At 45.9% G+C, this 27,942-nt stretch overlaps 1 protein-coding gene and 1 long non-coding RNA gene across 2 annotated transcripts in view; one reads left to right on the top strand and one right to left on the bottom strand.

Annotated features, from left to right (window-relative positions):
- DNAI1 (dynein axonemal intermediate chain 1) overlaps positions 1-27,942 on the top strand; it is a 176,819-nt gene that overhangs the window by 120,008 nt on the left and 28,869 nt on the right. The window contains exons 18-19 of the mRNA XM_083575630.1: positions 138-237; positions 17,095-17,280. Coding sequence (XP_083431756.1) covers positions 138-237; positions 17,095-17,280 — 286 coding nt within the window. The remainder of the gene's footprint in view (positions 1-137; positions 238-17,094; positions 17,281-27,942) is intronic.
- LOC310744506 overlaps positions 27,421-27,942 on the bottom strand; it is a 101,314-nt gene continuing 100,792 nt past the window's right edge. Inside the window, exon 3 of the long non-coding RNA XR_014539580.1 lies at positions 27,421-27,484. This is a non-coding gene — a long non-coding RNA (uncharacterized lncRNA). The remainder of the gene's footprint in view (positions 27,485-27,942) is intronic.

The raw sequence follows: 27,942 nt of genomic DNA, 5'->3' as shown, positions 1-27,942 counted from the left end.
CCTGGCTCAAATTTCTCACATGGTTTCCTGCCTCTCTGCCTGGGCCTGTTCTTGGTTTGCTTCTGCCTGGAACGGATTCTGCCCAGCCCTGACTCAGAAGGTGGCATCTCCTGACATCCAGGGTCTTTTGCTTGCAGGACTCCCATGTTCATCTACGACCTCAATTCCGCCGTTGGAGATGTTGCTTGGGCTCCATATTCCTCCACCGTCTTTGCTGCGGTTACCACTGACGGGAAGGTAAGCTGATTGCCTGCCTGCCTGCTTGCCTATCTATCATCTCTTGCATGGATTGATGGGTCCTGCTGGTGTCTCAGGTGAGCTTGACTGTAGGCCCTGTTGGGGTAATGCCAGTTTGGTTTCTGACATGCATATAACCAACCATTCAGAAGTGATGCATCTTAAGGAAAAGATGGATATTCCGTGCCTATCCAGACATCCCACAGGTACTAGATCAGCCTTATCATGGCAGGAAGCCATTGACCAGCTGTAGGTGGTGCCTCTGCCATCTTCCCCCCCGCAAAAAAATGTTTATTCATTTTATAACACAAATAAAGAACACAAACAGAAAAACAAACAATACAAACCAATTCTTGTCATATCCTTATTTTTCTAAACATTGTTCAGTGGGCTTCCCCAAGTCCCACCTATCTGATTTTCATTTTACTTCATCTTTAGCAGTTTACATATATCATAGTTTCTAACCATCTCCCCCCCCCACTTAAAATAACTTCACATTATATCATTTACAAATAATACTATTTTAAAATACCCTATCTTCTACTTCTAACCCTACAGCCTATATTCACTTCCAAAGCTATTCTAAGATTTAAATATTAACATATTTTGTCAAATATTCCTTAAACTTCTTCCAGTCTTCTTCCACCGTCTCTTCTCTCTGGTCTTGGAGTCTCCCGGTCAGTTCGGCAAGTTCCATATAATCCTTCATCTTCATCTGCCAATCTTCAATAGTTGGTAAATCTTGTTTCTTCCAATTCTTTGCTAGCAATATTCTCGCAGCTCTTGTGGCATACAGAAAAAAGTAACATCCTTTTTGGGGATTTCACCCCCCCCCCCACTATACCAAGTAAAAAGGCTTCTGGTTTTTTAATAAATGTGTTTTTCAACACTTTTTTCAGTTCATTATAAATCTTTCCCCAGAAGTCTTTTACCTTGGGGCACGTCCACCACATGTGGTAAAAGGTTCCTTCGTTTTCGCTACATTTCCAGCATTTATCATCATGAATATGATACAGTTTTGCTAACTTCACTGGTGTTAAAGCCTCTGCCATCTTTGGTTTGTTAGCTGGCCATCCCCCCCTGGGTCTATACACAAAGTACCACTGGCAGATGTGGACACAGGGACCGCAGGTGGACAGGAAACAGGGGCAGGGGCACAAGCGGTGGATGTTGATGCTGGTGCAATGCACAGAAAAACCAAGCAAGAGCAATGAATCATAAAACGGTACAGCTGGAAGGGACCCCAAGGGTCCTCTAGTCCAATGCCCTGCAATGAAGGATTCATAGCTAAAGCTTCCCTGACAGATGGCCATCCAAACTCTATTTGAAAACCTCCAAGGAAGGAGAGGCCACCACCTTCCAAGGTCATCCGTAGACCCAGTGTCGAACAGCCCTTACTGCCAGACATTTTGATTGGCAACCGTCTGCCTTGGGAGATAATGGACAAGTGCAACTTTGGAGCTGTTGGACGGTTGCAGTGCTTGCTGTGGGGAGACACACGTTTTGTTTCAGCTGGGGCAGGGGAAGGCGTCCAGCTGTGTTGCTGCAGATGCACCATGGCCTGTCTTCTCTCTTTGCTCCTCCCAGCGGCCATTCCTCCTCTGGTCACTGCTGTGGATGCCCAACCTGACTGTCTGTCTCCTGGCACCGTGGTCATCTGCAAGGGATTGCCACACGGCAGGGTTGATGTTGCTAGTTCTTCCTAAAGTTTAGTCGGAACCTCCTTTCTTGCAATTTGAATCCATTGGTTCCAGTGGAGCGGCAGAAAGCAAGCTTGCTGACGTTTACTTAGTGGGGTATCAGGACGTGCGAGGCCTGCCTTTGAACATAAAGCAAAAGAATATTCAGCATAAAGCAGAAGAAGCAGTGAAGAAATGTCCTGCATTTTCTCTCGCTTCCTTGGATAAAATCCAGGGCCATGGAAGGGTGCTTTCTCCCATGCCCCCAACCTGGAAACATTTGTTTATCGGCTACATCCAAAGGCAGAGAAAAGAACAGCTTACTGCCCCTCTCTTTGGAGGTTTGAACAATCTGTATCCATGCAATGGTCATGTTCACCATTAAAAAAAATAATTGGCAGGGGGAGAAACACAGCTTTCCCTTAGGAGCGGCTGCAAGATCTCTCTATTTAGATGGAGATCAGAGTTATTCTTAAAGACGGTCCTTTCTCCATGGACCAGCGCGTTTGGGAAAGGCTGTAGCAGTAGCTGAGCTCACTGGGGCAGAGAAGACCTTTTTGGTGATGCTTAAACAAGTGCCCAAGATTCATTTTTAATAAAGTCTTTCCTACCCCACATCAGGGGAGCTGAGAATCGCTCATAACCTTTTTGTCCCTCCTGTTCAAATGGCTCAGCTCAATTACTGCGGATAATTCAATCCCGTCCCCTAATGAAGTGCTGCTGGCATCAATTCTGGAAAGGAATATGCTTTAATAGGGATACATGAAGCTACACGAGCACTGCCAGGGGAGGGTAGACTTTGGTATTCAGGAGCAGCCACCTATTTTGCCGTGGCAGAAAACTGTTCTCCTCTCTGCTGCAACCATAACCTAAAATAAAAGGAAGCAAAGAAAGGGAAGTGAGCTCTTTGAGAACCACAGGTTGAATAAAAGTTGCCCTCTGTAGTGATGCTGGCCAGAGTGAAGGCCCAGGACTGCTTGGCTATTTCAGAGGGCTAATGAGTGATTGGTCAGCGTAGGTTTGTAATCTACACCCTTGTTCAAATTAATTGAAACAAACAATGTAGTTTATTGTACAAAACTCACATGTTGTTGTTGTTTGGTCGTGTCCGACTCTTCATGACCCCCTGGACCAGAGCACACCAGGCCCTCCTGTCTTCCACTGCCTCCCGCAGTTTGGTCAAACTCATGCTGGTAGCTTCAAGAACACCATCCAACCATCTCATCCTCTGTCGTCCCCTTCTCCTTGTGCCCTCCATCTTTCCCAACATCAGGGTCTTTTCCAGGGAGTCTTCTCTTCTCATGAGGTGGCCAAAGGATTGGAGCCTCAGCTTCAGGATCTGTCCTTCCAGTGAGCACTCAGGGCTGATTTCCTTCAGAATGGAGAGGTTTGCTCTTCTTGCAGTCCATGGGACTCTCCAGAGTCTCCTCCAGCACCATAATTCAAAAGCATCAATTCTTCGGTGATCAGCCTTCTTTATGGTCCAGCTCTCACTTCCATACATCACTGCTGGGAAAACCGTAGTTTTACGGACAAAACTCACACATACACGTACAAATCTCACATATATGTACGTTAGTAACAGATATGACCTCCGCTATTTTTAAGCAGTGTTTGAACACAGTTTGGCATGGAGTCTGCTAGTTTCAAACAGTCACTGTTGATTTTCGGATCCCTGTACCACACTCGAATCAGAGCCTGAATGAGTTTCTCCATAGTCATACAGTCTACAGCACAGAGGCGACTTTTGCATATAGCCCACAAATTCTCAATGGGATTTACATCCGGGGAATTCCCTGGCCAATCAAGTACCTGTATTTGCTGCTGTATCACGAATTTCTTCACCACTTTTGATGTGTGACAGGGAGCTAGGTCCTGCTGCAATAACCCAGTACCATCAGGATACCTCTTTTCCAGCTCTGGAATAAATCTCTTTCGAAGAGCACATCATTCCTTCTATTGGCTGCAGGCTTCCGACACTGTAACGATCAACTGATTTTCATGTTTGTTTTGAGTACAAGATTATGAGTAAGATAGGCTTTGTTTGAATTAATTTGCACAAGGTATTTCGGCAAAGGCATGGAGTTGCACGAAAGCGCTTTCCCTTCTTCGCAGGGAGTGTAACTATGGAACTTGCAGGCACAAGAATGCAGAGGCGGCACTGGTTTGGATGCCTTTTCAGAAAGAGGATGACATAGATTCAAGGGAGAGCAGGAGTACCGTAGCGGAGCCTCCATGTTCAGAGGGAGGCATACCTTAGCCACATCAGGGGAGCTGAGAATCGCTCATAACCTTTTTGTCCCTCCTGTTCAAATGGCTCAGCTCAATTACTTTCCACCAGCCCTCCTTTGAACCTCCATGAGCATTTTTGCCTGCCTGGAATATGTGTTCAAACCCTGGCAGTGTCTCTTGCTTCTCTGCATGGGGGCTGTACAGAAGAAGCTAACCTACTGCACAAAGGCATTGCATGCATTGCTCCGCCCATTTTGGACTCCGGCCGCACCCACCACTCCCAGGTGGCCCCCATAAAATTTTCCAGAAAGGAATGTGCCCATTGCGTCAAACAGGCTCCCCCATCACTGCTTTAGAATCTCACTCAGTGTTGGGGAGAGTTTTTTAATGAACGGGATACCAGATTGGACTTTTGATCACTTCTCTCCCCAAAATAGGATGGATTCTAGCAAAGAATTGGACACAAATGCTGCCTGCTCTGGTTTTTCCCTCCCCAAGCTGCCTTATTTGGCAGACCCAGCAAAGTGATTCTTATCTTTGCACTCTTGATTTTCCTGAGCGTCTCTCTTGATAGACGAGGGCTGCTGTGGTTCGCTTACATGGATTTGTAGAACATATTGGTAGGCCCTTAATGGCGCGAGCTTGAAAATGCGAGTCATCAAGCGCATCTTTTTCTCAGAAAAGGTATCAAAGGCTAAATAATTTCTCTGCCATGTTGCAAAGGATTGAATTAAGCTGCTTCTTTTTCAAAAAGGAAAAGAAAAGAAAGGCATACAAATAAGCAAGACAGTTTAATGTATTGACCACGAAGACTGAGTAGTAATGAGATATTTTGAGATGGATAGATCCTTCCTCGGTGGTAATGGAGCTATTCTTGCCATGACAAATGACCTCAGGATAAATACCAGCCTGCCAAGTGGCCTTCCTTGAGTGGCTCAAATGCTTCTTCGATGGAGGCTCCTGGGGCCTTTAATTCCTCCTTGCTAAACGGAGCAACCTTCTGAGATTCAGAAGGCTGTAAACTCCGCAACGACCTTCTGGAAACCTGCCAGTGTTTTTCTGAACCACTTTCTGTCAGTCAGAAGAAGGAGGTTTGCCCTTTTCTGCAGGGTAACAACAAAACGGTACTGAGCAGTTGCTTGTATAACAAATGGCAACCCAAATTGGCTTCCCGTGTCAGTTTTTATCAAGGCCGCTGCTCCCATCAGGAGTCTCCGCCATTAATCTTCAACTTACGCATTCTATATTTCACCACTTCTCTAATGTCCCATTTGGTGCCAAAGGCTGCAAACTGGTGCAACCTCTCCAGACCATTTGAACAAATGGCCATCCCTCTTGGATGCTTTAGTTGAGATTCCTGCATTGCAGCAAATCTCAGCTATGGCCATGACCACAAGCATATATCTAGGACTGAGGGCAGTACTTTTGAATCTAAGCTTGTGACTTCCTGGACCCTGGAGGAAGGATCCCACCACCGTTTAGAAATGATCACCAACCATGTCCCATAATTAATAACAGGTAGGTAGCTGTGTTGCTCTGCCGTAGTTGAAACAAAATAAAAAATACCTTCCAATAGCACCTTAAAAGGTAAAGGGACCCCTGACCATTAGGTCCAGTCGTGGCTAACTCTGGGGTTGCAGAGCTCATCTCGCTTTATTGGCCGAGGGAGCCGGTGTACAGCTTGTACTTTGATGGCCGGTCATGTGGCCAGCAGAACTAAGCCGCTTCTGGCGAACCAGAGCAGCGCACGGAAACGCCGTTTACCTTCCCGCTAGAGCGGTGCCTATTGATCTACTTGCACTTTGATGTGCTTTCAGACTGCTAGGTTGGCAGGAGCAGGGACCGAGCAACGGGAGCTCACCCCGCCGCAGGGATTCGAACCACCGACCTTCTGATCGGCAAGTCCTAGGCTCTGTGGTTTAACCCACAGTGCCACCGTGTCCCTTCAATAGCACCTTAGAGACCAACTAAGTTTGTTATTGGTTTGAGCTTTTGTGCATGCACACAAAAGCTCAAACCAATAACAAACTTAGTTGGTCTCTAAGGTGCTATTGGAAGGAGTTTCCATAATTAATAAAAGTGACTTTGCAACCCTGGCGCAAGAGGTGCCTCAGTCATACTTGAAGTGTTCCTTGTGCAAGGCCACAAGGACACCATCGCAAGGCAGAGTATCGACAACTTTTCTGCTGTAGGTTTATGTGAACACACACCATAAATATCTCGTTATGTAACTCATGTTCAGAATACCACAACACACACGTAACTGCTTTATTGTTACTAAGTAGTTCTGTTTGTTGAAGGGACGCGGGTGGTGCTGTGGGTTAAACCACAGAGCCTAGGACTTGCCGATCAGAAGGTCGGCGGTTCGAATCCCCGCGACAGGGTGAGCTCCCGTTGTTCGGTCCCTGCTCCTGCCAACCTAGCAGTTCGAAAGCACATCAAAGTACAAGTAGATGAATAGGTACCGCTCCGGCGGGAAGGTAAACAGCATTTCTGTGCGCTGCTCTGGTTCGCCAGAAGCGGTGCTGGCCACATGACCCGGAAGCTGTACGCCGGCTCCCTCGGCCAATAAAGCGAGATGAGCGCCGCAACCCCTGAGTCGGCCACGGCCAGACCTAATGGTCAGGAGTCTCTTTACCTTTTAGTTCTGTTTGTTACACTCTCAAGACATAGGGCTATGCAGAAGGCAAGTTCGTTTGTTACACTTTTAAGACATAGGACGATGCAGAAGGAAGATATCAGTATGAAATGGCATCGCCAACAGGAACTGTACATTGTAATCGTTGGACTTGACAAGCTTTGGACTTGACTATCCTTGGACTTTACAACAATAAAAACATATAGAAGGTTAATAGTAATACGATACGTTATTGCCATCAGGAACTGTGCTTTGCAATTTTTTGATATGACGATTACAGTTTTATTATATATAATGTTACGTTACTTTAGAGCCAGTTACGTGTGTGTAGGGTTGTGTAAGTCAGGAGACTCCAATTCACATTTCGCCCCACCTGAAAACTCCCTTAAGCAAGCCTCCGTCTCCAATAATATGCATTTGGGCTACCTTGCTTGGCTGCTTATATGAATCGTTGTGATAATGAAGAAGAAATGCTCAAAAATCAGTGTGCCACGCAGCTTTCTCATTTCATTTCATTCCACGATCCAAAGAGCCTCCGTGGGGAAGGAAGAAAGGGTTGGGTGGTTCTTAATATGCAGCAAGGAAATGTCATCTCTTTTCTGACTGCTTTGCTCTTTCCAATATTTCTTTCCTCTCCTCTTGTTCGCTTGACAGCGCTGCGCAAAGGAAGAGGACTTTTTCGGTTTTAATTTGGGCATATGTATATATAAATAAAACAGATAAATCTTATATGCCACCCAGTCTGGATAGAGAGCAGCCTTTCTAACAGAGCACAGGTTAAAAATCTAACCAGAGATTTCAGAGTCTTTTGCAAAGGTGGTTGACTTCACAGGATGCAGCTTCTATATTTAGGATATTGTTTTCTGTACTCCGCAGTGTTGATGGTTGTCTTCCATCACCTGCAACATAAAGAACCCTCAGGCTCTTTCATCACCCCTGTTGGCAAATGATGTGTGTCTAGCCAGGGAGCACTTTGAATAAACGTGGCACTCATCCTGTCTTCCCAGGCATACAAAATTAGAAGATGGCATCCTGTTTGCATTGTATGTGTGAAACTGGCCTTCTGCTAAGAGCTTGTTCACTTTCTCACTTTCCCCAATGCTTTCCCCTGGGAAAACCTGATCTTTGCCGCTGAATCAGAGCAAACGTCAATTGGGTTTTCTCTAGATTGATGTTCGCTCCAATTTAACACTAAAGAGTGGGTTTTCTGGGAGAAAGCAGCGGGGCAGAGGCAAAACTACTGCTTTCTAGGCACAAGCCAAGTGGAAGTGTGGACAAGCCCTAAGTCAGACCAGCTAGTTCAGTACTGGCTACCAGCTGCAAGATCACAAGTAAAGAAAGGTCTTTTCCTGTAGATTGGCTGAGTGCTATTTCAACACCTCCTTAATGGAAAAGCGAGTCTGGGCACAGCCTCTCCACCTATTAATCAGTTGTCTGGCACAGGTCGCTAATGAAGGAGCTATGTGACAAACTTCTTGTGACAAACTTCCGTTCCTCTTTTGGCTCTGCAGATTTTCTAACCACCTTTTAATTTGTGCATCTAGCACAGGGATTGCTCTGTGCAGGGCTTTATTTGTGCTTGATCCAGAAGAACATGGTGTGTGGGATTTTGGAGAAAAGAATCTTAATACAGTGGTAACTCTGGATGCGAACGGGATCCATTCCGGAGCCCCGTTCGCATTCTGAAGCAAATGTAAAACGGAACTGTGCGTCTGCATGTGCGTGGGTCATGTTTAGCCACTTCCGCACATGTGCATGACATCATTTTGAGCGTCTGCGCATGCATGAGCGGGGGAACCCCGAAGTAATGCACTCCGTTACTTCCGGGTCGCCGCAGAGTGCAACCTGAAAATATCCCAAAGCTACTTCAACCCGAGGTATGACTGTAATCACCAGTCCTGAAAGACCTACACTGGCTCCCAGGACGTTTCCGAGCACAATTCAAAGTGTTGGTGTTGACCTTTAAAGTCCTAAACGGCCTCGGCCCAGTATACCTGAAGGAGCGTCTCCACCCCCATCGTTCTGCCCAGACACTGAAGTCCAGCTCCGAGAGCCTTCTGGCGGTTCCCTCCCTACGAGAAGTAAGGTTATAGGGAGCCAGGCAGAGGGCCTCCTCGGTAGTGGCGCCCGCCCTGTGGAATGCCCTTCCTTAAGGTATAAAGAAAAGAAATAACTACAGTGGTTCCTCGGGTTAAGTACTTAATTTGTTCCGGAGGTCCATTCTTAACCTGAAACTGTTCTTAACCTGAAGCACCACTTTAGCTAATGGGGCCTCCTTCTGCTGCTGCGCCGCCGGAGCACGATTTCTGTTCTCATCCTGAAGCAAAGTTCTTAACCTGAAGCACTATTTCTGGGTTAGTGGAGTCTGTAACCTGAAGTGTATGTAACCTGAAACGTATGTAACCCGAGGTACCACTGTATCTGACTTTTAGAAGACATCTGAAGGCAGCCCTGTTTAGGGAAGTTTTTAACGTTTGCTTTTTATTCTGTTTTTAGTGTCTGTTGGTAGCCGCCCAGAGTGACTGAGGAAACCTAGTCAGATGGGTGGGGTATTAATAATAATAATAATAATAATAATAATAATAATAATAATAATGGCATGTTGCTGGGAATGTGGTCTCTGGAGTGGGACAGGAGCATCCTTTGCTGGTTCTGTCCTCCTTACAGCCACAGATGCTCCTGCACGCCCGAGAGCGACACCCCAAGCCTGTTGATAAATTTATCGCCCCCTCTCCCCAAAGGACCTGCCAGCTTAAAACCCTGGCATGTTTGTGTCAGGGCACGCTGAGCTCTACCTCAGTAGAGGGAGGCGAAAGGATCCGCCACGAGGCCAGCGGAAGCTGCATGTCAGAAAGATGCACGTCAGGATATAAAGGCCATGTTGGTATTTAATCATCCCTCACCTTTCTTTGCCGTATTGATTCCATCCGATGTTGCCAGGTTACCGGATCTTTTGCTTTGTAGCTGCTGCCTTTATTTCTGACTCATCCTGGATTCTTGCACTGATTAGAGGAGATCTGGTGACACAGACTGGCCTTTCATTCGCTCGCCGATAAGACTTCCAGGCCGGCTTCATGCCATATCAAGGCTAAGGTGGTTTAAGACCGATTAATTGGAAGCACATGCACAACATAATTAAACACCTCGGATTGTTGAAATAAAAACCTCACTCTTGACTAACTTGAGAAAAACGCTGCAAAATCGTGACAAAGTGGCATATGGACTATAAAATCTATTAAACCCCATAAATTTAAAATTAAAGGTACTTATTATCCAACATGAAGGGAGGTACAACTTTTTAATCACTTAATGGTGGACCTTTCTGGTGGCACAGAAATGTGTTTATAATTATCTTAATACCACTGAGTGGAATGAAATCTCTGGGCTGTTTACATGTTGTTGTTGTTGAGTCATTTAGTCCTGTCTGACTCTTCGTGACCCCCTGGACCAGAGCACGCCAGGCACTCCTGTCTTCCACTGCCTCCCGCAGTTTGGTCAAACTCATGTTCATAGCTTCGAGAACACTGTCCCACCATCTTGTCCTCTGTCGTCCCCTTCTCCTTGTGCCCTCTATCTTTCCCAACATCAGGGTCTTTTCCAGGGAGTCTTCTTGTCTCATGAGGTGGCCAAAGTATTGGAGTCTCAGCTTCAGGATCTGTCCTTCCAGTGAGCACTCAGGGCTGATTTCCTTCAGAATGGAGAGGTTTGATCTCCTTGCAGTCCATGGGACTCTACAGAGTCTCCTCCAGCACCAGAATTCAAAAGCATCAATTCTTTGGCGATCAGCCTTCTTTATGGTCCAGCTCTCACTTCCATACATCACTACTGGGAAAACCATAGCTTTAACTATACGGACCTTTGTCGGCAAGGTGATGTCTCTGCTTTTTAAGTTGCTGTCTTGATTTGTCATTCCTTTTCTCCCAAGAAGCAGGCGTCTTTTAATTTCGTGACTTCTGTCACCATCTGCAGCGATCATGGAGCCCAAGAAAGTATGGAGAAAGCTGTTTACAGATAAACAGAATAAAAACATGAACAATAACCTTCAGTAACATTTCTTGGAAACCAGATGAAAACAGAACAAATCTCTCTCCCCGCCCACAAAACAGAGAATTAAGAGGAATCAGAGAATTGTCGAATTGAAATGGCTCCCAGGAGTCATCTAGTCCAACCCCTGCAATGCAGGAATCACAGCTAAGTTTTAAAGCCATTGCTGTCTCCACTTCTCAAATTATCCAAGGGAAGATGTGCTCACTAAGCCTGAGCAGTTTTTGTTTCTTTGAATAAAGAGTTAATTTCACTGACACCCATAGCTGTCACCTTTTCCATTTTTTAAGGGAAATTCCCTTATTCCGATAGGATTCCTCGCAAGAAAAGAGAAAAGTTGACAGCTATGCTGACGCCTTGTGAGTTATGCCAACCTGCTCCTGACTCCTGCTTTGACACTTAGGCCAATCGCACAGTTTTATTTCAGGAGCGCCAATAAGTGCATTTCCGAACTCTCTTTCAGTGCCTTCTCTGCTTTCTGCCAGGAAAAAAAGAAGAGAGAAATGCAATTCTTTTCTGTAGCCGAGTCAATAAACAAATAATAAGCTTTTGTCTTTGGGAGTTCACGGAACCCAGAGTTTGTGGCTGGAAAGTTCGGGGACTTGATTATCTCTGACCTTCTGCTCGCTTGCGAGCTTCTCAGCCTCCATCCCGGGTGCCGCTTGCCTGCGTGTGGCTGTCGTGTTTTGGAAAGCCTGGAGCCAGCATCCAAAGCAATTTGCATTTGTCAGCGCCTGCCTGTGCACTTCAAAACAACATCCTACAGATGGCTCTTTCTTCATAACAGCGACTGGGGACCTCCCCGGACTGCTGCAGAAATGTGCCAAGTGGAGCCAGAAGAGAGAAGGTCGGAGCAAGACAGAAATGCTGCTGGGAAGAAGGAGGAGGAGGAGGCAAATGGGTAGTCAGACAGAGGTAGTCTGCTCCTGCACGTGGAGGATCCATGCAACTCTCATGTCTAAGAACCCTAGAAAGACCTTTCCTAATAATAATAATAATAAATTATTTGTACTCCGCCCTCCCCGGCCAAAGCCGGGCTCAGGGCGGCTAACACCAATAAAATCACAGTAAAAACATAATAGGGGGGGAAGGGGGGACCAATTTAAAATACAGGTTAAAATGCAATTTAAAATGCAGCCTCATTTTAAAGTAGCCGATAAATCAAGACCATAAGGGGAGGGAAACATAAGGGTCAGACTGACTCCAAACCAAAGGCCAGGCGGAACAGCTCTGTCTTGCAGGCCCTGCGGAAAGATGTCAAGTCCCGCAGGGCCCTGGTCACTTGTGGCAGAGCGTTCCACCATGTCGGGGCCAGAGCTGAAATGGCCCTAGCCCCAGTTGAGACCAATCTGACCACCTTGCGACTTGGGACCTCCAGAATGTTGTTATTCATGGACCTTAAGGTCCTCCGCGGGGCATACCAGGAGAGGCTGTCACATAGGTACGTGGGTCCTAGGCTGCACCCATGCATTTGTGAATTAATTATTAGTATTATTCTATCTTAGCAAGCATCACTACCTCCTGGGACAGAGGAAAAACAAGACTATGGCTTCAGTCCTCCCCCACATTGATAGTCATGGCTGGGGCATGTAGAATCATAGAATCATAGAGTTGGAAGAGACCACAAGGGCCATCGAGTCCAACCCCCTGCCAAGCAGGAAACGCCATCAGAGCACTCCTGACATATGGTTGTCAAGCCTCTGCTTAAAGACCTCCAAAGAAGGAGACTCCACCACACTCCTTGGCAGCAAATTCCACTGTCCAACAGCTCTTACTGTCAGGAAGTTCTTCCTAATGTTTAGGTGGAATCTTCTTTCTTGTAGTTTGGATCCATTGCTCCGTGTCCGCTTCTCTGGAGCAGCAGAAAACAACCTGTGTTGGCATCTGTCTGCCTTGAGGGATAATGGGGTGACCTTTGGTCCAACCTCTGCACGAGCAGCACTGAACTGGCTTCCCTGGGACGCAAACCTGGGCAGTGTGCATGAAGGTCCTGGGCTGTTCAGATGACAAGACCCCCTCCCTCTCGGCCTCGCTGCTTTGGCCCCAAGGAAAGCAGAGCAAGACATTTGGCACCAGCTTGGCTGCAGGAGGAGGCGTACAAGGCGCCATCCAACCGCCTTAGGGAACTCACTCCAGATTTGTGTAGGGTTCTTTTTTTTTTAAGAAGATATTTATTAAGGTTTTCCATTTTATACAAACAAAGAAAAAAAGGAAAAAAATTAAAAAGACAAAATATTAAAAACACATAAATTTCATAACTTATTTTTCAATAACATATTTCCCTGACCTCCTCATGCCTCCCCTTCTTGTATTCCAGTTCAAATTGTTCATCCAGCAAATCCTTATCTCAGCATTACAGCTAAAAACCTTATTTTCTATCCATCTTCTTAAATTATTGTAACTTATACTTTTACTTATATACAGAAAAAAAGAACTATTTTTTCATATTCTTTTATACCATTACAGCTGATAACCCCTTAATTTCAATCCAATATCACTCAATATTCCTTAATATTACAGTATTTTTGCAAATAGTCTTTCAATTTCTTCCATTCTTCTTCTGCCGATTCTTCTCCCTGGTCACGGATTCTGCCAGTCAATTCTGCCAATCCCATAAAGTCAATCAACTTCGTCTGCCATTCTTCCAGAGTGGGTAGATCTTGCGTCTTCCAATACTTTGCGATGAGTATTCTTGCTGCAGTTGTAGCATACATAAAGAAAGTTCTATCCTTTTTTTAACACCAATTGGCCGACCATGCCCAGGAGAAAGGCCTCTGGTTTCTTCACAAAGGTATATTTAAATACCTTTTTCAATTCATTATAAATCATTTCCCAGAAAGCCTTAATCCTAGGGCACGTCCACCAAAGGTGAAAAAATGTGCCTTCATTTTCTTTACATTTCCAACATTTATTATCGGGCAAATCAGATTTGTGTAGGGTTTTCTCCCTAGCCTTTTCGTCTCCCGAAAGCAGCGGAGGTTGAGGATCAGGGTTTCCTTCTCCCAGATGGGCTCCCTTCCCAGGCTGAAGAGCCCCATCTGCTCCTCACTGCTGATTTCTTTTTCTTTCTTTCTTTTTTTTTTTTTTTGGAATACTTTTATTAGGAATTTCAACATAACAATTCATCAAAAACACATCATTCTCATTTTTTCATCCCCTCCCCAAGAAAGAAACCCCTCCCTCCCGCCCCCCCGCCGCCTTCACTCGGTTCCCCTCTCTGGTTTTTCCACACATGTTATTCTCTGCATATTATAAAATTGTAAAGATCCTTAATTTATCTATCTATATGTTACCAATAAAAAGTTTGTGAGTGTTTATTCAAAACCTGCCAAGGAGTCCAATTCATTTTGTAGTTTCTTTAAGTACTTTGCGAAAGGTTCCCATTCTTCTTTAAAGTCACAGTTGTCCATATCGCATAGTTTTATGTGTCAACTTCGCCAATTCCGCATAGCCCATTAGTTTCTCTTGCCATAGTTCTTTGGTCAGGATTTCTTCGTTCTTCCATCCTTAAGACTCTTGCCGCCGTTGTCACGTACATAAAGATGTTCTTGAATTTCCTTGGCAGGTCTACTCACTGCTGATTTCAAGACACACACTGCAATATACTCGGAGTAGAGAGTGGATTTCATGCTCTTTATTCAGCTCACAGTGGTGAGGAGGAATGGAAGTTCCCCCAGAATGTCTGCTTTATATACATTATTTACACAATGGGCCCCAGGTGATTGGCTAATTCCGGGATTCTCCTGTAGGCCAATCAGGTTGCGGATTCCCTTCCACCTGGAGCTGGATTGGGTGGCTCCTGTGGACCAATCAGACTGCTGCATTCTGAATCCTATTCAACCCAGTACATAACCGATAGCCATCAATTGCATGACTGGCTAGAATGAACCATGACTTCTTGACCCCCCCTACTCCCACTGCCCCAAGGGATCCCTCTGCATAGGACCCAAATTAGGGAAACTTCCTAGGACCTGAATTGGACCAAAAGTGTTGTGCCCTTGGAATGATTTTGCAACGTGCAGAAATATCTCTTGGGAATGGTACCTTTCAGTAACTTCCAGACTTCGGGGGCATTTTACAAGCCCCTTAATATAGGCCAATCAGGTTGTGGATTCCCTTCCACCTGGAGCTGGATTGGGTGGCTCCTGTGGACCAATCAGACTGCTGCATTCTGAATCCTATTCAATTCAGTGCATAACACACACAAAGTGCCCACATTCTGGCTCTGAAGCTGAGGGAGGCAGGTTCCATCATGTTCAGTGCCCCCCCTCCGCGTCCCCCCCCCCGTTTAAATCCATTAGCTCAGCTTGCTTCTCTCCCACCCCTTAACTTTGTTCTCCATTAATTTCCTCCCTGGCCCTCTTGATTGTATCATCAAGGCCCTGAAAAGCAGAGCGCTGTGGAGGCAGCAAGTCTGTGTGTCTGTGTGTGTGTGCTTTCTGCATTTGTCAGCCAGCGCAGGAATCCCTCCACTTAAGAGCTGATTGCCTGATTATTTTAGACATTAGCTTGGGCAGTTAAGAGTCGGTGATACTAATGGTGTTTCTGAATGATGTGCTTCCACCCGCCTTGGAGCTGTATTGGTGCCAGCCTCCTCCAGCCACAGATGCGTAGGGTCCTTGTTCCCGTGCAAATGCGGCAGCTGCCAGCAGCAGGAGGAGCGCAGAACTGCAGAGTTGGAAGAGACCCTGAGGGTCATCTAGTCAAACCCCCTGCAAGGCAACACAGGCATCTCACCTAAAGTGTCCGTGACTGGTGGCCATCAGGTCCTGTTCACTCCTCTTTATTTATTTAAGAATATATCTTTATTAATTTAAAATAAATACATTTATGAGAAAACAGACATACATATGAGTAAACAAACATACAATCAAACAAACAAATAACAGAAAAATCAAACAAACCACCACACTGTAAGATACAAGAAGATTATTATAATTATCATCATATATACTCCTGATAAGGAACTGTTATGTACTGAAGTTCTCACCCTTGGCCAGCAGGGGGATACTGTAGATAGTTTTCACTCAGGTCCACATATGCAAATAAGGGATTGAAAGTGATGTTCAGTGATTGGATAGTTACAGAAAGTGGTTACTGTTGCTTGTAGTAGAGCTCTATATAAGTAGGCTGACTGAACCCTTCGGTTCAGTTCTGTTCTGGCCTGTGAATAAACAAGAGCTGTTTGAAGAACCGCTGTGTCGTCTGATATGTTCACCCACAACTTAACAGGAACACAATTATAAAACTTATAGAGAAGAAATTTAAAATGGACATCCAATTAATCTCACTGTACTTTATCTATCCATTACTTTGTACCACACAGCTACATATTTCTTATATAATTTCTTTTTAACTCCCTACGAACTTATATTTATACAATACAGGGATCAGTCTAATTCTGCCAAGATGTTTCCTTTTATTCCATAGTTTTCTAAATATTCTTTAAAGATTCCCCAATCCTTGTAGACTTTTTGTTTTGCTTGGCCTCTTACTCTTCCTGTCGCTTTCGCTAGCTGCAGATATTCTACCATTAGGATTTGCCAATCTTCCGTGTCGGGTATTGTTATTCGTTCCTCTTTAATGCACTTCCTGTTTCAAAGGATAAATGCACACTGGAAAGAGAACATCCTTGGCCTTTGAAGAGATATGAAATATTGGCGGGGGGGGAGAGTTGCCAGGTTCAAGGTGTTACAATCAGTATATCTATTAGTATATAAGGCCCTTAACGACTTGGGACCAGTTTACCTACGAGCATAGCTGTCAACCGTCCCTTATTTGGCGGGAAACTCCCTTATCCCAGTGCCATGTCCCACTGCTGTCCTGGATTGATGATGTCCCTTAAATTTCCTGGGTTTCATGCTCACTCGGCTCGGGAGGGAAGCAGTGGCTCGGGGTCCTCTGCCTTCTTTTTTTCTTTTAGTATTGTAATGCTCTTTCTTTTGTATGTTTTTTATGTTATATCTGTTAAAATCAATTTTTAAAAAATTGGGGAAAAAACACATTGGCAGGATTGTTGTAATAACCTGCAGTTTCATAAGAGTATATATTTAAAGAAGATGAATAAATGAGCAAATTAAGTTAATTTGGATATGCAGAAGATATGAAAAATTAAGGAACCGCAGAGAGAGGGGGAAGGAAGTCAAGTTTGGAAATGTCAAAATGATTGCAAAAATTAGTGAATTGTATAAACTTGAAAAGTATAAATAAAAAATAAAAATAGAAAGGGAACGTTGTTCAGCCGTCACCTGTGTCTCCCTCCAGGCCCACGTCTTCGACCTGAGCGTGAACAAATACGAGCCCATCTGCAACCAGCCGGTGGTGGCCAAGAAGAGGAACAAGATCACCCATGTCCAGTTCAACGCCATCTACCCCATCATCATCATCGGGGATGACCGTGGCCATGTCACCTGCCTGAAGCTGTCTCCCAACCTCCGCAAGATGCCAAAGGTAAGTCAGTTTAAGGCTGGACCAGAGAGGGAGCAACTGCAGGCTGAAGCAGGTGATTTGCTCCACAGGATGTGGTTTAAAATACCTCCTTCCCCCCGAAGGTTTTCACATTGGCATGTTGTAGCTGCTAGTATGGAACCCGAGGGCCAAACTAGCCACGGTAATAAATGAAAATCTGTCCTTATTCTCTTATGGGGGACACAAGAGCCCTTCTAGAGTCCTTTGCAGGTTCTCCATCGGTAGGAGAAAATTGAGAAGCAAAGCAACTCATAAGCCTGATCTTTATTGAACTGTTGCAACAGGGTGTCCCCTTCACACGCAGGAAAGGAGGAGGACCCAGAACCCAGGTGTGCCCGCCCTTATATAGATATTTTAAGTTGCCCGCCCTGGAGTCCAAGACCACCCCCCAGAAACATCATAACTACATCACAGAAGGGGTGTAGCTCAAGACCACCCCCCAGACACATCATACCTACATCATAGAAAGGGGTGGTCTACAGCAGAAATCTGAGCGCATTGTTTGCCAGAAATCTGAGTGCGTTGTTTACCCACTGTCTGGCAGGTTACCTATTAATGCTTACTTGACTGGATCCCTGGGGAGCCTGGCCAGTCTTTTGTAATGATAAATACTTAGTTCCTGAGCCAGGTCACAGGCTCACCCTATTCATACACAGACATACCCTTAAGACAGGATTTGTGAATGAAAAGACAATGGGGAGGCTTTTCCATTTGACTTTGCAGAGAAAACACCTGGTCAGTTTGGGAGTCAAAATGGCTTCATGGCTGTTCTCCTGTGCTGCTTCAGACATGTGGTTTATATATTTATGTACGTGTTTGCTTGCTACATTTATGAACCTTTATTATATACATAAGACCTTAATTTTTTTATTTCACCACCAAGCTTTGGGGTGGCTGCAGACAGAGAAGAAATTCCATTTGTACACTGAGGTCCAGCTCCAAGGGCCTCCTGTCGGGTCCCTCCCTGCGAGAAGTGAGGTTACAGGGAACCAGGCAGAGGGCCTTCTCGGTGGTGGTGCGCGCCCTATGGAATGCCCTCCCATCAAATGTCAAGGGGAAAATACAACTATCTGGCTTTTAGAAGACATCTGAAGGCAGCCCTGTTTAGGGAAGTTTTTAGTGATTGATGTTTTAATGTATTTTTAATATTTTGTTGGAAGCTGCCCAGTGTGGCTGGGGAAACCATCCAGATGTGTGGGGTATAAATAATAAAATTATTATTATTACAAGAAGAAAGTACCCACTTTGCACTTTTTGAACCAATGCACAAACTGAAGCACAATTATCCTCTGAAACCTCAAAGTGGTTTACAAAATGAATAAAACAATTAATATCAATTAAGCAATACAAATCTACTTAAAACTGCCAAGCAATTAAAATCAACAATAAACTAAAAACAGGTTATAAAGCTCATCAGCGTTCTCCATATCTGGGGAAGCTTGTCTGAACAGAAATGTTTTTAGCAAGTGTCGAAAAGGGTACAGCGAAGGCGCCTGCTTGCCTGCCGAAAAGAAGTGACCACAAATGAGGTCTTTGAAAAGGCAGGAGTACAGAAAACATGGGAATGCAGCAGGCCGGCAGCGGCATCTCTTTTTTCAAATTTTGTTTGTTCTGCTTTTCCTCGCAGGGACTCAAAAATAGTTTGGACTAAATAATGCATCAGGACGCAAATGGGGCTTCTGCCATAAGCCCCACCCTCAAAACACTGGCTGTTGTTGCGCATTGTAAATTCTTCATGATTTTCTCTTTTAAGTGAGAGCTGCTTCATGTTTCAGCAGCAGAATTGGACCTTGTGGTCCCACCACTGTGCAATCAAATTTTTTGGTACAATGGTTGGAAGGTGTCCGGTTCATGTCTAAAAGCAGCAGAGAGGATGGCCAGGATTTCTTGCATATATTTGCAAACCACTTAATACTGAAACAGTCTCTGAGCTGTTTATGAAAACAACGAATACGACATATATATCCTGACAGCCTTATCCTGACTTGCTTTTTCACTGCACTTTCTGTTATGCACTGAAGTTCTCGCCCTGGGCCAGCAGGGGGATACTGTAGATAGTTATGCAAATGAAGGATTGAAAAGTGACATTCAGTGATTGGATAGTTTTAGAAAATGGCAACAGTTACATTGTTCTGGAGCTCTATATAAGCAGGCTGACTGAGCTCCTCAGTTCAGTTCTGTTCCAGCTTACAAATAAAGAGCTGCTTTGGAAGAATTGCTGTGTCGTCTGATATGTTCACTCACAACTTAACACTTTCAAAGTACAAATCTGCGCTTTAAAGCTCTGTATCTGAGTGTTTCTTCATTTGTGTTTTGGCCCAAAGCTTTCCCCACCGAAATCTGCAATTTACCACTGCATCAGCAACCTGCAGAAAATTATTATTTATCAGTCAAAAAGCAAAAAATACTCAAAGCAACTCGACAAGATAAAAAACAACAAATAAAAACAATTTAAAACCAGAAATAAATTAAAATAATTAACAATACAAAATAGTCATTCTGTAACATATTAATACATACCCTCCAATATTTCTCCGATCAAAATAGGGATGTCTCATTCCATAATGATAATTTTACTATTTATGCCCTACACATCTTACTGGGTTGCCCCAGTCGCTCTGGGCAGCTTCCAACATACCGTATTTTTCGCTCCATAAGACGCACCTGACAATAAGACGCACGTAGTTTTTAGAGGAGGAAAACAAGAAAAAAAATATTCTGAACGAAACAGTAGATGTATGATTTTTGTGATTCATGCTGTGGCCACAGACATGATATGTGATTTGACAGTGAGTTTGGGGTAGCCCAATGCAAAAATCCTGAGGACCCATGTGGATCTGTGCTTTGTAACCACGTTTTTGTGTCATTGCGGCCCCACGAAACAGTGGGTGCGTGATTTTTTTTGGTGCAGGCTGTAACCATGGACATGCTATGTGATCTGATGGTGAATTTGGGGTGACCCAATGCAAAAATCCTGAGGATCCATGGGCTTTTACCTCCCCCCTCCCAGGCAGCCTCCTTTATTGCTAGCGTCCGTTATCTCCCTCCCAATCGCTTGCCGATCAGCAGCTTTGTTTCAACTCACCCCTTCCCTCTTTCTAAAAAAAAAAAAAAAAAGCATGATCTGCTTTTTGCCCCTGGGCAATTCAGCTCCAGGGACCATGCATTCGCTCCATAAGATGCACAGACATTTCCCCTTACTTTTTAGGGGGAAAATGGTGTGTCTTATGGAGCGAAAAATATAAAAATATAATAAAACATTAAAACAAACTTCCCTATACAGGATTGCCTTCCGATGGCTCGAGGGTCGGATAACTCTATACCCTCCAACATTTCTCCAATGAAAATAGGGACATCCAATCAGAAACCAAGCAGTTTCTCTACATCAAGGACATCCCTGGAAAGTAGAGACAATTGGAGGGTCTGTTAATATGGTCAAGTCCTACCCACCCCACTAAAAGATGAGCACCGCCATTGGAGGGAGGCCAGGTGATTCCCAAAGGAAAGAAAAACCCCAAAGACTGGCAAGGATGGCACCAGGCCTGTCTCTCTGAGGAAGGAATTCCACAGATGGGGAGCCACCACTGAAAAGGCCTGTTGTGCTGGTCCCGGGGGCTAACTGAGAGGTGAGGTCCGAGTCCAGTCCGAGGTCGATGGTGCGGTATGGAGGCAGTCCATCAAAGCTGTAGCTGGGTCCAAGGCGGGGAGTCGGGTGGGGTCAAGAACTCTGGCAGAAGAGCATGACAGGGTGCAGGCAAGAACAGGCTAGCAACAACATTGCTCCCGCAACCTGGGACTGTAGCTGGCCGGCTTTTATCTGCCCTGAGGCATAGGGTGGGCCCGGTCCACAGGTGACTCGCCTCTCCTGGCCTGGAGGCAAGCTCTCCTCCTGCAGGAACTTAGTTCCCTCCGCCTCCCTGCCCTGAGCCTCTGCAGCTCAGGAGAGGCTGAAGGGTGACCGGACCCAGAGGCAACCTCCTCTTCCCCTGACAGGGCTGAGAGTGGAGCACCTGCAGGCAATGGGTCCTCCATCACCTCAGGAGCCAGAGCAGACCCAGCTGGTGCCTGCACCTGAGGACCCAGCACAGGTGAGGACCCTTCAGGCTCAGGCCCCAGCCCCGGCTCAGCTGGTTCTGGAGGCGGGGACTCCTGTGCAGGCTGGGATCCCTCAGGTTCAGCATCCGAGTCTGAATCCCAGGCCATCACATCTGTTCTCGTGTGGCCACCCTCTGCCCCTTCCTCCGGAGGGGTGCACAGGGAGGGGCTTCTGATGAAGACCACAGGGATGGGCTGGTTCGTAAGTGGAGAGGCACTGAGCAAGACGAACCAGCCATCTTGCAGGTGCAGAAACCATGCAATATCTGCCAGTGTTTGATATTAAGACAAATCTGGGTCCCGGCGCTTTTTAGGAACTGTCTGGCATCCGGCAGCTCTAAACCCTAACAAATTAAGCTCAGCACAACCAGGAATAATCCCTCCCTGTCTTGTTTCAGTCCTGCTTTTCTCCCTTGCATACAGGTATTAATAGCTTGAGTGCTTTTTATAGACCCTTTCTCTGATTTCTCGATTGCCTCCGATGGTGAGGATAAACATGACATTGTGCATTGTTAGCAAGGCCAGCTCAAGCTGGAGAGACGGACAGCTGGAGGGAGACAAAATTCGCTTCGCAGTTTGTCTCTGGTCTCGCTTGCCTGTTACACTTAAAGGGGCGTTTGCTGAGGAATTTCAGTGTTTCCCGCAGGGGAAGCAGCAGTTGTGATCTACAGGCTAATCTAAGGGGTGGGCTTGTGCATGGACCTTGTCTGAATGATCCCTTAATGAATGGGAGGGAATCTGTAATTACAAAGGAAGCGCACGCTCTCTGCCAGAGACATTCTCTGGGGATGAATGGTCTTGCCACCCACGGTGCCATGGCATTTGAACCACTGTGTTACGCAGAAGCTCACCCCATGCTCGGTAAATGGTGTTTAGCGAAATGGGGAACTTTTTCCAAAGAGGTTCCTTGTGTGGGACTTTCCTAGTCTTTGTTTCCTTAAGCGCCAGACAGGAAGTTTGGTTCTTTAGGGAACTTCTCTCAGGTGGGACGTGCATCCCATCCTGCCTGCCTCAGGACCATAGCTGTCAACCGTCCCTTATTTGGCGGGAAAGTCCCTTATCCCAGCGCTGTGTCTCGCTGCTGTCCCTTATTGATGATGTCCCTTAAATTTCCCAGGTTTCAAAGGAAGCAGCTCCTCTCCCTCCCTCCCTGCCAGCCAAGGAGGAGGGAGACTCCAACTGTGTTGCTTGGCTGTGTTGCTCACCCAATAAGGAGTCTAAGAACGACTGGGGGGATGGAGCTTGCATGCCTTGTGCCGATCAAATCAGCTGCGTTGCCTGGGGACTCGCCTTTGCTCAGCGCTTCCCAGCAGAGAGGTGACAGTGGTTTTCCTTGCTGCATCCCCTTTGCCGGGTTGCTGTGCTGTGGGAACCACTGTTTGAGTCTTCGTTTGGCTGCTGGCTGGGATTTCTGCCTCTGGCTTGGAGGGGCTCAGAGGTTGAACATACCTGTGCTTGGAAAATCCCTTATTTTGGCTGCTGATCCCTTATTTTCGAGGCTGCTGGTCCCTTATTTTCAAATCTGTAAGTTGACAGCGATGCTCAGGACGGACTCACAGCTGCCCCCTGCCTTCTGCCAGGCAGGTGGACGGGAGACCCGTGGGGATTTTTGCCCAGATCAAACACTGTGAGGGCCACGTCTGTTGTTTCTGAAGTGCTTTCCTCCTCCCAGAGAGGAGGGGTTGGGAGCGGGAGCAGCTTCCCGCTGGAGCAGGGGGGCGTGCTTGGCTCCCTGCTCCTGATTGCTTCAGCTGCCGCGGCCAAGCCTTTCAGCCAACCAATATGGCCGGCTGGTGGCGGGGTTGGCCACATTTAAACAGCCGCGGCAGCGCTCAGCTCCCAGTCTGCTCCTGCTATTGACAAATCCAGGAAACTTTTGAATGGTGTGGTGGCCCGCAAGTTGCTATATATGAATGGCCACATGATCGCACACCCTGACATCTGTTTCAGCAATGTGGTTCTTTTTCATGATGATGGCGTCCATCTTTCCGATCAAGGGAATGATGTGTGGTTGGCAGACATCATCAGAAGTATTAGGAATTGGTTGCAGCAGTGAGGGTACTGGCGGCGGGCCCTTTGGCTCGGGTGGCGGTTAGGCATTGGAATATGTGTGCTGTGTTGGAGGATTGGGTATGGGCCATCATCTACCCCTCCTCTTTTGGGTATTCCGTTAAAGGAATCTGGTGGTCGTGGATCCTGTCCGATGCCCTGCTGGTGGCTAGGGCCATGGCACGACCCCCGGTGACGTCATGGGGGGGGGCTTCCAGTTGTATTTGCACCAACAAGCTCCTCCCACTGGTTGTTAACCCTGATATGACTTCTGTGGAGTCTGGTATTGCTGTTTCATCCAATGCCTAAGCCAATACTACTCACATGCTGTAACCAATAAAAGTTGTGGCCTAATTTTGCCCATTAATCTAAAATAATGTGTCTTTGTGGCTTATTATACTCCTATGCGGGTGGCGGGTCCTCGACTCACAAGAAGAAGCCCTGTGTGAGTGTGAACTGAGATGCCAGAAAGATTGGAGGATCCTTCTCTCCAAGACCAATGAATTACAAAACAACAACAGCAAACCGCTGTGCGAATCAACCTGGAATTCAGACCTGACTCTAGTTTGAGGGGCGCAAATTCAATTCTGGTGTGGGCCAGATTAGGGATAGGTGAATTTGCCAATGTCTGTTGCTCCAAGTTTCTCATTCCCCCCCACTCCCAGTTTCAAGTTCATTTCTCAGTTTGCAATTTTTTCTTTTTTTCTTTTTTGAGCCCTAGTGAAAATTTATCATCATTCTAATGCAAATTTCTCACAACGTGCACATTTTTGTATGCCTTTTTTTGCAAAGCAATTTCCACATTTGGAAGAACTTGATTGTTTAGTGTGGCAGCGCCTAAAGAGTGGCTGGGAAAACCCAGCCAGATGGGTGGGTTATAAATAAATTTATTATTATTGTTGTTGTTGTTGTTGTTGTTGTTGTTGTTGTTGTTGTTGTTGTTATTATTAAACTTCAAAACTCCCTGGCTACTGATATCTAGCAGGCATCTTCACTGTATTCTTTTTGGCGCCTGCTAAAAACATTATTGTTTGGGCAAGCCTCCCCAGATGCTTAGAAATGCTGGTGGGAATTTTAATCTGTTTCAGTATTTTAACTTTTCATATGTATTGCTATTTTTTCCTGATTTTGATTTTTTAATTTTTTCGTAAACCGCTTTAATGTATATGTTTTGGGTTCTCTTGTTTTTGTTTTTTACAATCAAGCAGTGTAATAATTTTATGAAATAAATAAGATTATGGTATGACATGCTTTCCCCAAACTGATGCCCTCCAGCCTCTGCAACTCCCACCCATTTCTGGGAGCCACCAGCCTCTGCACCTGAATTCAAGCTGTAATCCTGCGCACGCTCACTTGAGCCTTCCTTCCAAGTAAACACACACAGCATTGCAGTACAAATTGTTCTGTTCTTTCTCAGGACCCTCCCTCAAAAGCCTCTTCAGATTCCTGCATTCTTGAAAGTCACCCATCAGCCTGATTGAAGGCTCTCCTTCAGTTCTGCTAGAAGGCAGAGTCGGGTGCTTGGGGCTCCTCCTGCCTCTTGTCCTTCTCCACCTTCCTTTGATAGTTGTTTGCATGCCTCCTGGGCGACAGGAAAGTCTTCCCTCTGGCAAAATTCTCTTTGTAGCTTTCCAGACTGCCTGGATGCCAGCTCCTTGCTGAGAACAGTTTAACAGAAGCCTCCGTCCCTGCTCCTGCCAACCTAGCATTTCGAAAGGACGTCAAAGTGCAAGTAGATCAATAGGTACCGCTCCGGCGGGAAGGTAAACGGCGTTCCCGTGTGCTGCTCTGGTTCGCCAGAAGCGGCTTAGTCATGCTGGCCACATGACCCGGAAGCTGTATGCCGGCTCCCTTGGCCAGTAAAGCAAGATGAGCGCCGCAACCCCAGAGTCAGTTACTGGACCTAATGGTCAGGGGTACCTTTACCTTTACTTTTACTGTTACCTTTACTGTTTCTGGCTGCTGAAAGTAGGTGGGTTATGAGTTCTTTGTGGTGTAAATGGGCATTGTTGTCTTGGAAGATGTTTAGTGGAGAGACCTGTCAGGAGTAAGCATGGACCAATGGTACCAAATAGTATGGGAAACAGCCTTACTAGAAAAATTAAGCAATAAACTGAAACTGACACGGGGACAAACAGAAGATGCCTTCGCCCCGGTATGGCTCCCCTTTATCACATTCACAGCCCAACAAGACAATGACAAAAATCCACCAACAGCATACAAATCAATATGGCGAACCTGATCCAACACACCCACCCACCCCACTCAGACATGAAAACAAAGACCACCACAGCCAACCACAAATGAACAGCCACATCCTAGGCCAACCCCAACCTCTCTCACCACCAAAGGAACACAAGTGAACAGCAGAGAACCTGCACAAGCAATGCAGACACCAAACTCTACATATATTAAGCAAAATAGAAACATCGCCACCCGACCCCCCATCTCCTCCCCTCCACCCCTCTCCCCCTTTTCTTCCTAATGTCTCAACAAGTGAAACTCATTTGTAAAAATGTCACACGGAAAAAATAGAAGAGAGAGACATTGCACATTCTTCTGTAAATCAAGAAAATCTTTAATAAAAATACAAAAACAAAAACGAAACAGCAGCCTCTGTTTCTGGGCAGCTCTGCCACCCCCTCCCATCGCGTCCTCTTCGTCCAGCAAAGAGACCGAGCATTTGAGAGTTTCAACAGGTTTAACATGGCATGCGGGAGGCAGTGGAAGACAGGAGTACCTGGCGTGCTCTGGTCCATCGGATCATGAAGAGTCGGATACAACTAAACGACTAAACAACAACAACAACATGGCAGCAAGAGCCACAGACACGGCTGCTCTGGCTGGGAATCCTTTGAGAATCGCTGCCTGTCAACTCTTGCCTGCGGTTTCGTACCAGGAGCAACGCCGGAGGTTTATAACTCCATCCACTGTGATGACGTGAACGCCACTGAATAAACTCCTTCACGCAACACGTAGCTAAACTATGGAACTCCCTCCCACAAGAGGGAGGCTTTAAAAGAGGGTTGAACAAATTAATGGAGGAGATGACAGTCGATGGCGATGGTCTGTCTCCACAGCTGGAAGCAATGATATTTCTGAACACCAGTTGCTGGAAAACTCAGGAGGAGAGAGTGCTCTAGTGCTTTTGAATATATTTTATTAATTTTCCATACATTCATACCACATTAACAATTTACAATAAATTTTTCAATTTTTTGACTTCCTTCAGCTTCTCTGCCAATCATTCGAATTCTAAATTTTTGAAACACATTTCCAAATTTTTGTATTACCTTTATGCTTACCCCCCTCTTATATTTTGCTTTTTTGCAATGTTTCTTGTTCTATTACAGAGCTTCTTTAAATGCCACTAACGTTATTTCGTTATCACTTATACATTCCCAATAATCTGCTAGTTTTTTCCAGTCCTCGATGAAACTTTGATCTCGTTGGTATCTGATCTTCCCAGTCAGTTTGTCAAGTTCTGCATAGTCCATCAGCTTCGTTCTCCATTCCTCCAACGTTGGTATTTGTTCTTGTTTCCAATTCTGGGCCAGCTCTTGTGCTTTTGAGTGCTTTTTTATAGACCTTTTTACAGGCGTCTGGTTGGCCACTGGGAGAACAGGATGCTGGACTAGATGGGCCATTGGCCTGATCCTGCAGCCCCTTCCTCTGTTCTTATGATAGCCACAGGCTGGTTGGGTGCAGTTGGGAAACTTCAGTGGTGGAGGAGTAGACATTCAAGTCCACCCCAGCCTTAAAGCATATGTTTAATGGCAGTAATAAGGGTGCGGGTGGTGCTGTGGTCTAAAGCACAGAGCCCAGGACTTACCGATCGGAAGGTCAGCGGTTCGACTCCCCACGACAGGGTGAGCTCCCGTTGCTCAGTCCCTGCTCCTGCCCACCTAGCAGTTTGAAAGCACGTCAAAGTGCAAGTAGATAAATAGGTACCGCTCCGGCGGGAAGGTAAACGGCATTTCTGTGCGCTGCTCTGGTTTCACCAGAAGCGTCTTAGTCCTGCTGGCCACGTGACCCAGAAAAACTGTCTGCGGACAAACGTCGGCTCCCTCGGCCAGTAAAGCGAGATGTGCGCCGCAACCCCAGAGTCGTTCGCGACTGGACCTAACTGTCAGGGGTCCTTTACCTTTAGCTTTTAATGGCAGTAATATCCTTATGGTGTTATTTCTCTGAAGTTCTTGCTGTCTGGTGTGAGTGCTTTCTGACCAATGTAGCTGTTGTTGGGGCAGATGCCTGCCTGCCTGCCTGCCTGCCTGCCTGTCTGTCTGTCTGTCTGTGTCACCTCAGGCGAGCTGTACTTCTGAGTATTTTCCTCAGAGGAAACACTAGCAGAACTGGTGTCTCCGATAAGGCGTTGCAGCCAGCAGGAGGCCATCTTGCAGTGTGATGAATATCCATGGGACTTGCTTTTAGAATACAGAGCAGGTGGTTAAGGCTTCGAGCCTCGATACTGGATTTCCCTAATGCATGGAAAACCCAGGG

This window comes from Podarcis filfolensis, assembly GCF_964270895.1.
Source record: "Podarcis filfolensis genome assembly, chromosome: 11".
In the NCBI taxonomy this organism is placed as follows: domain Eukaryota; kingdom Metazoa; phylum Chordata; class Lepidosauria; order Squamata; family Lacertidae; genus Podarcis; species Podarcis filfolensis.
This window is presented reverse-complemented; position numbering and strand designations above follow the sequence as displayed.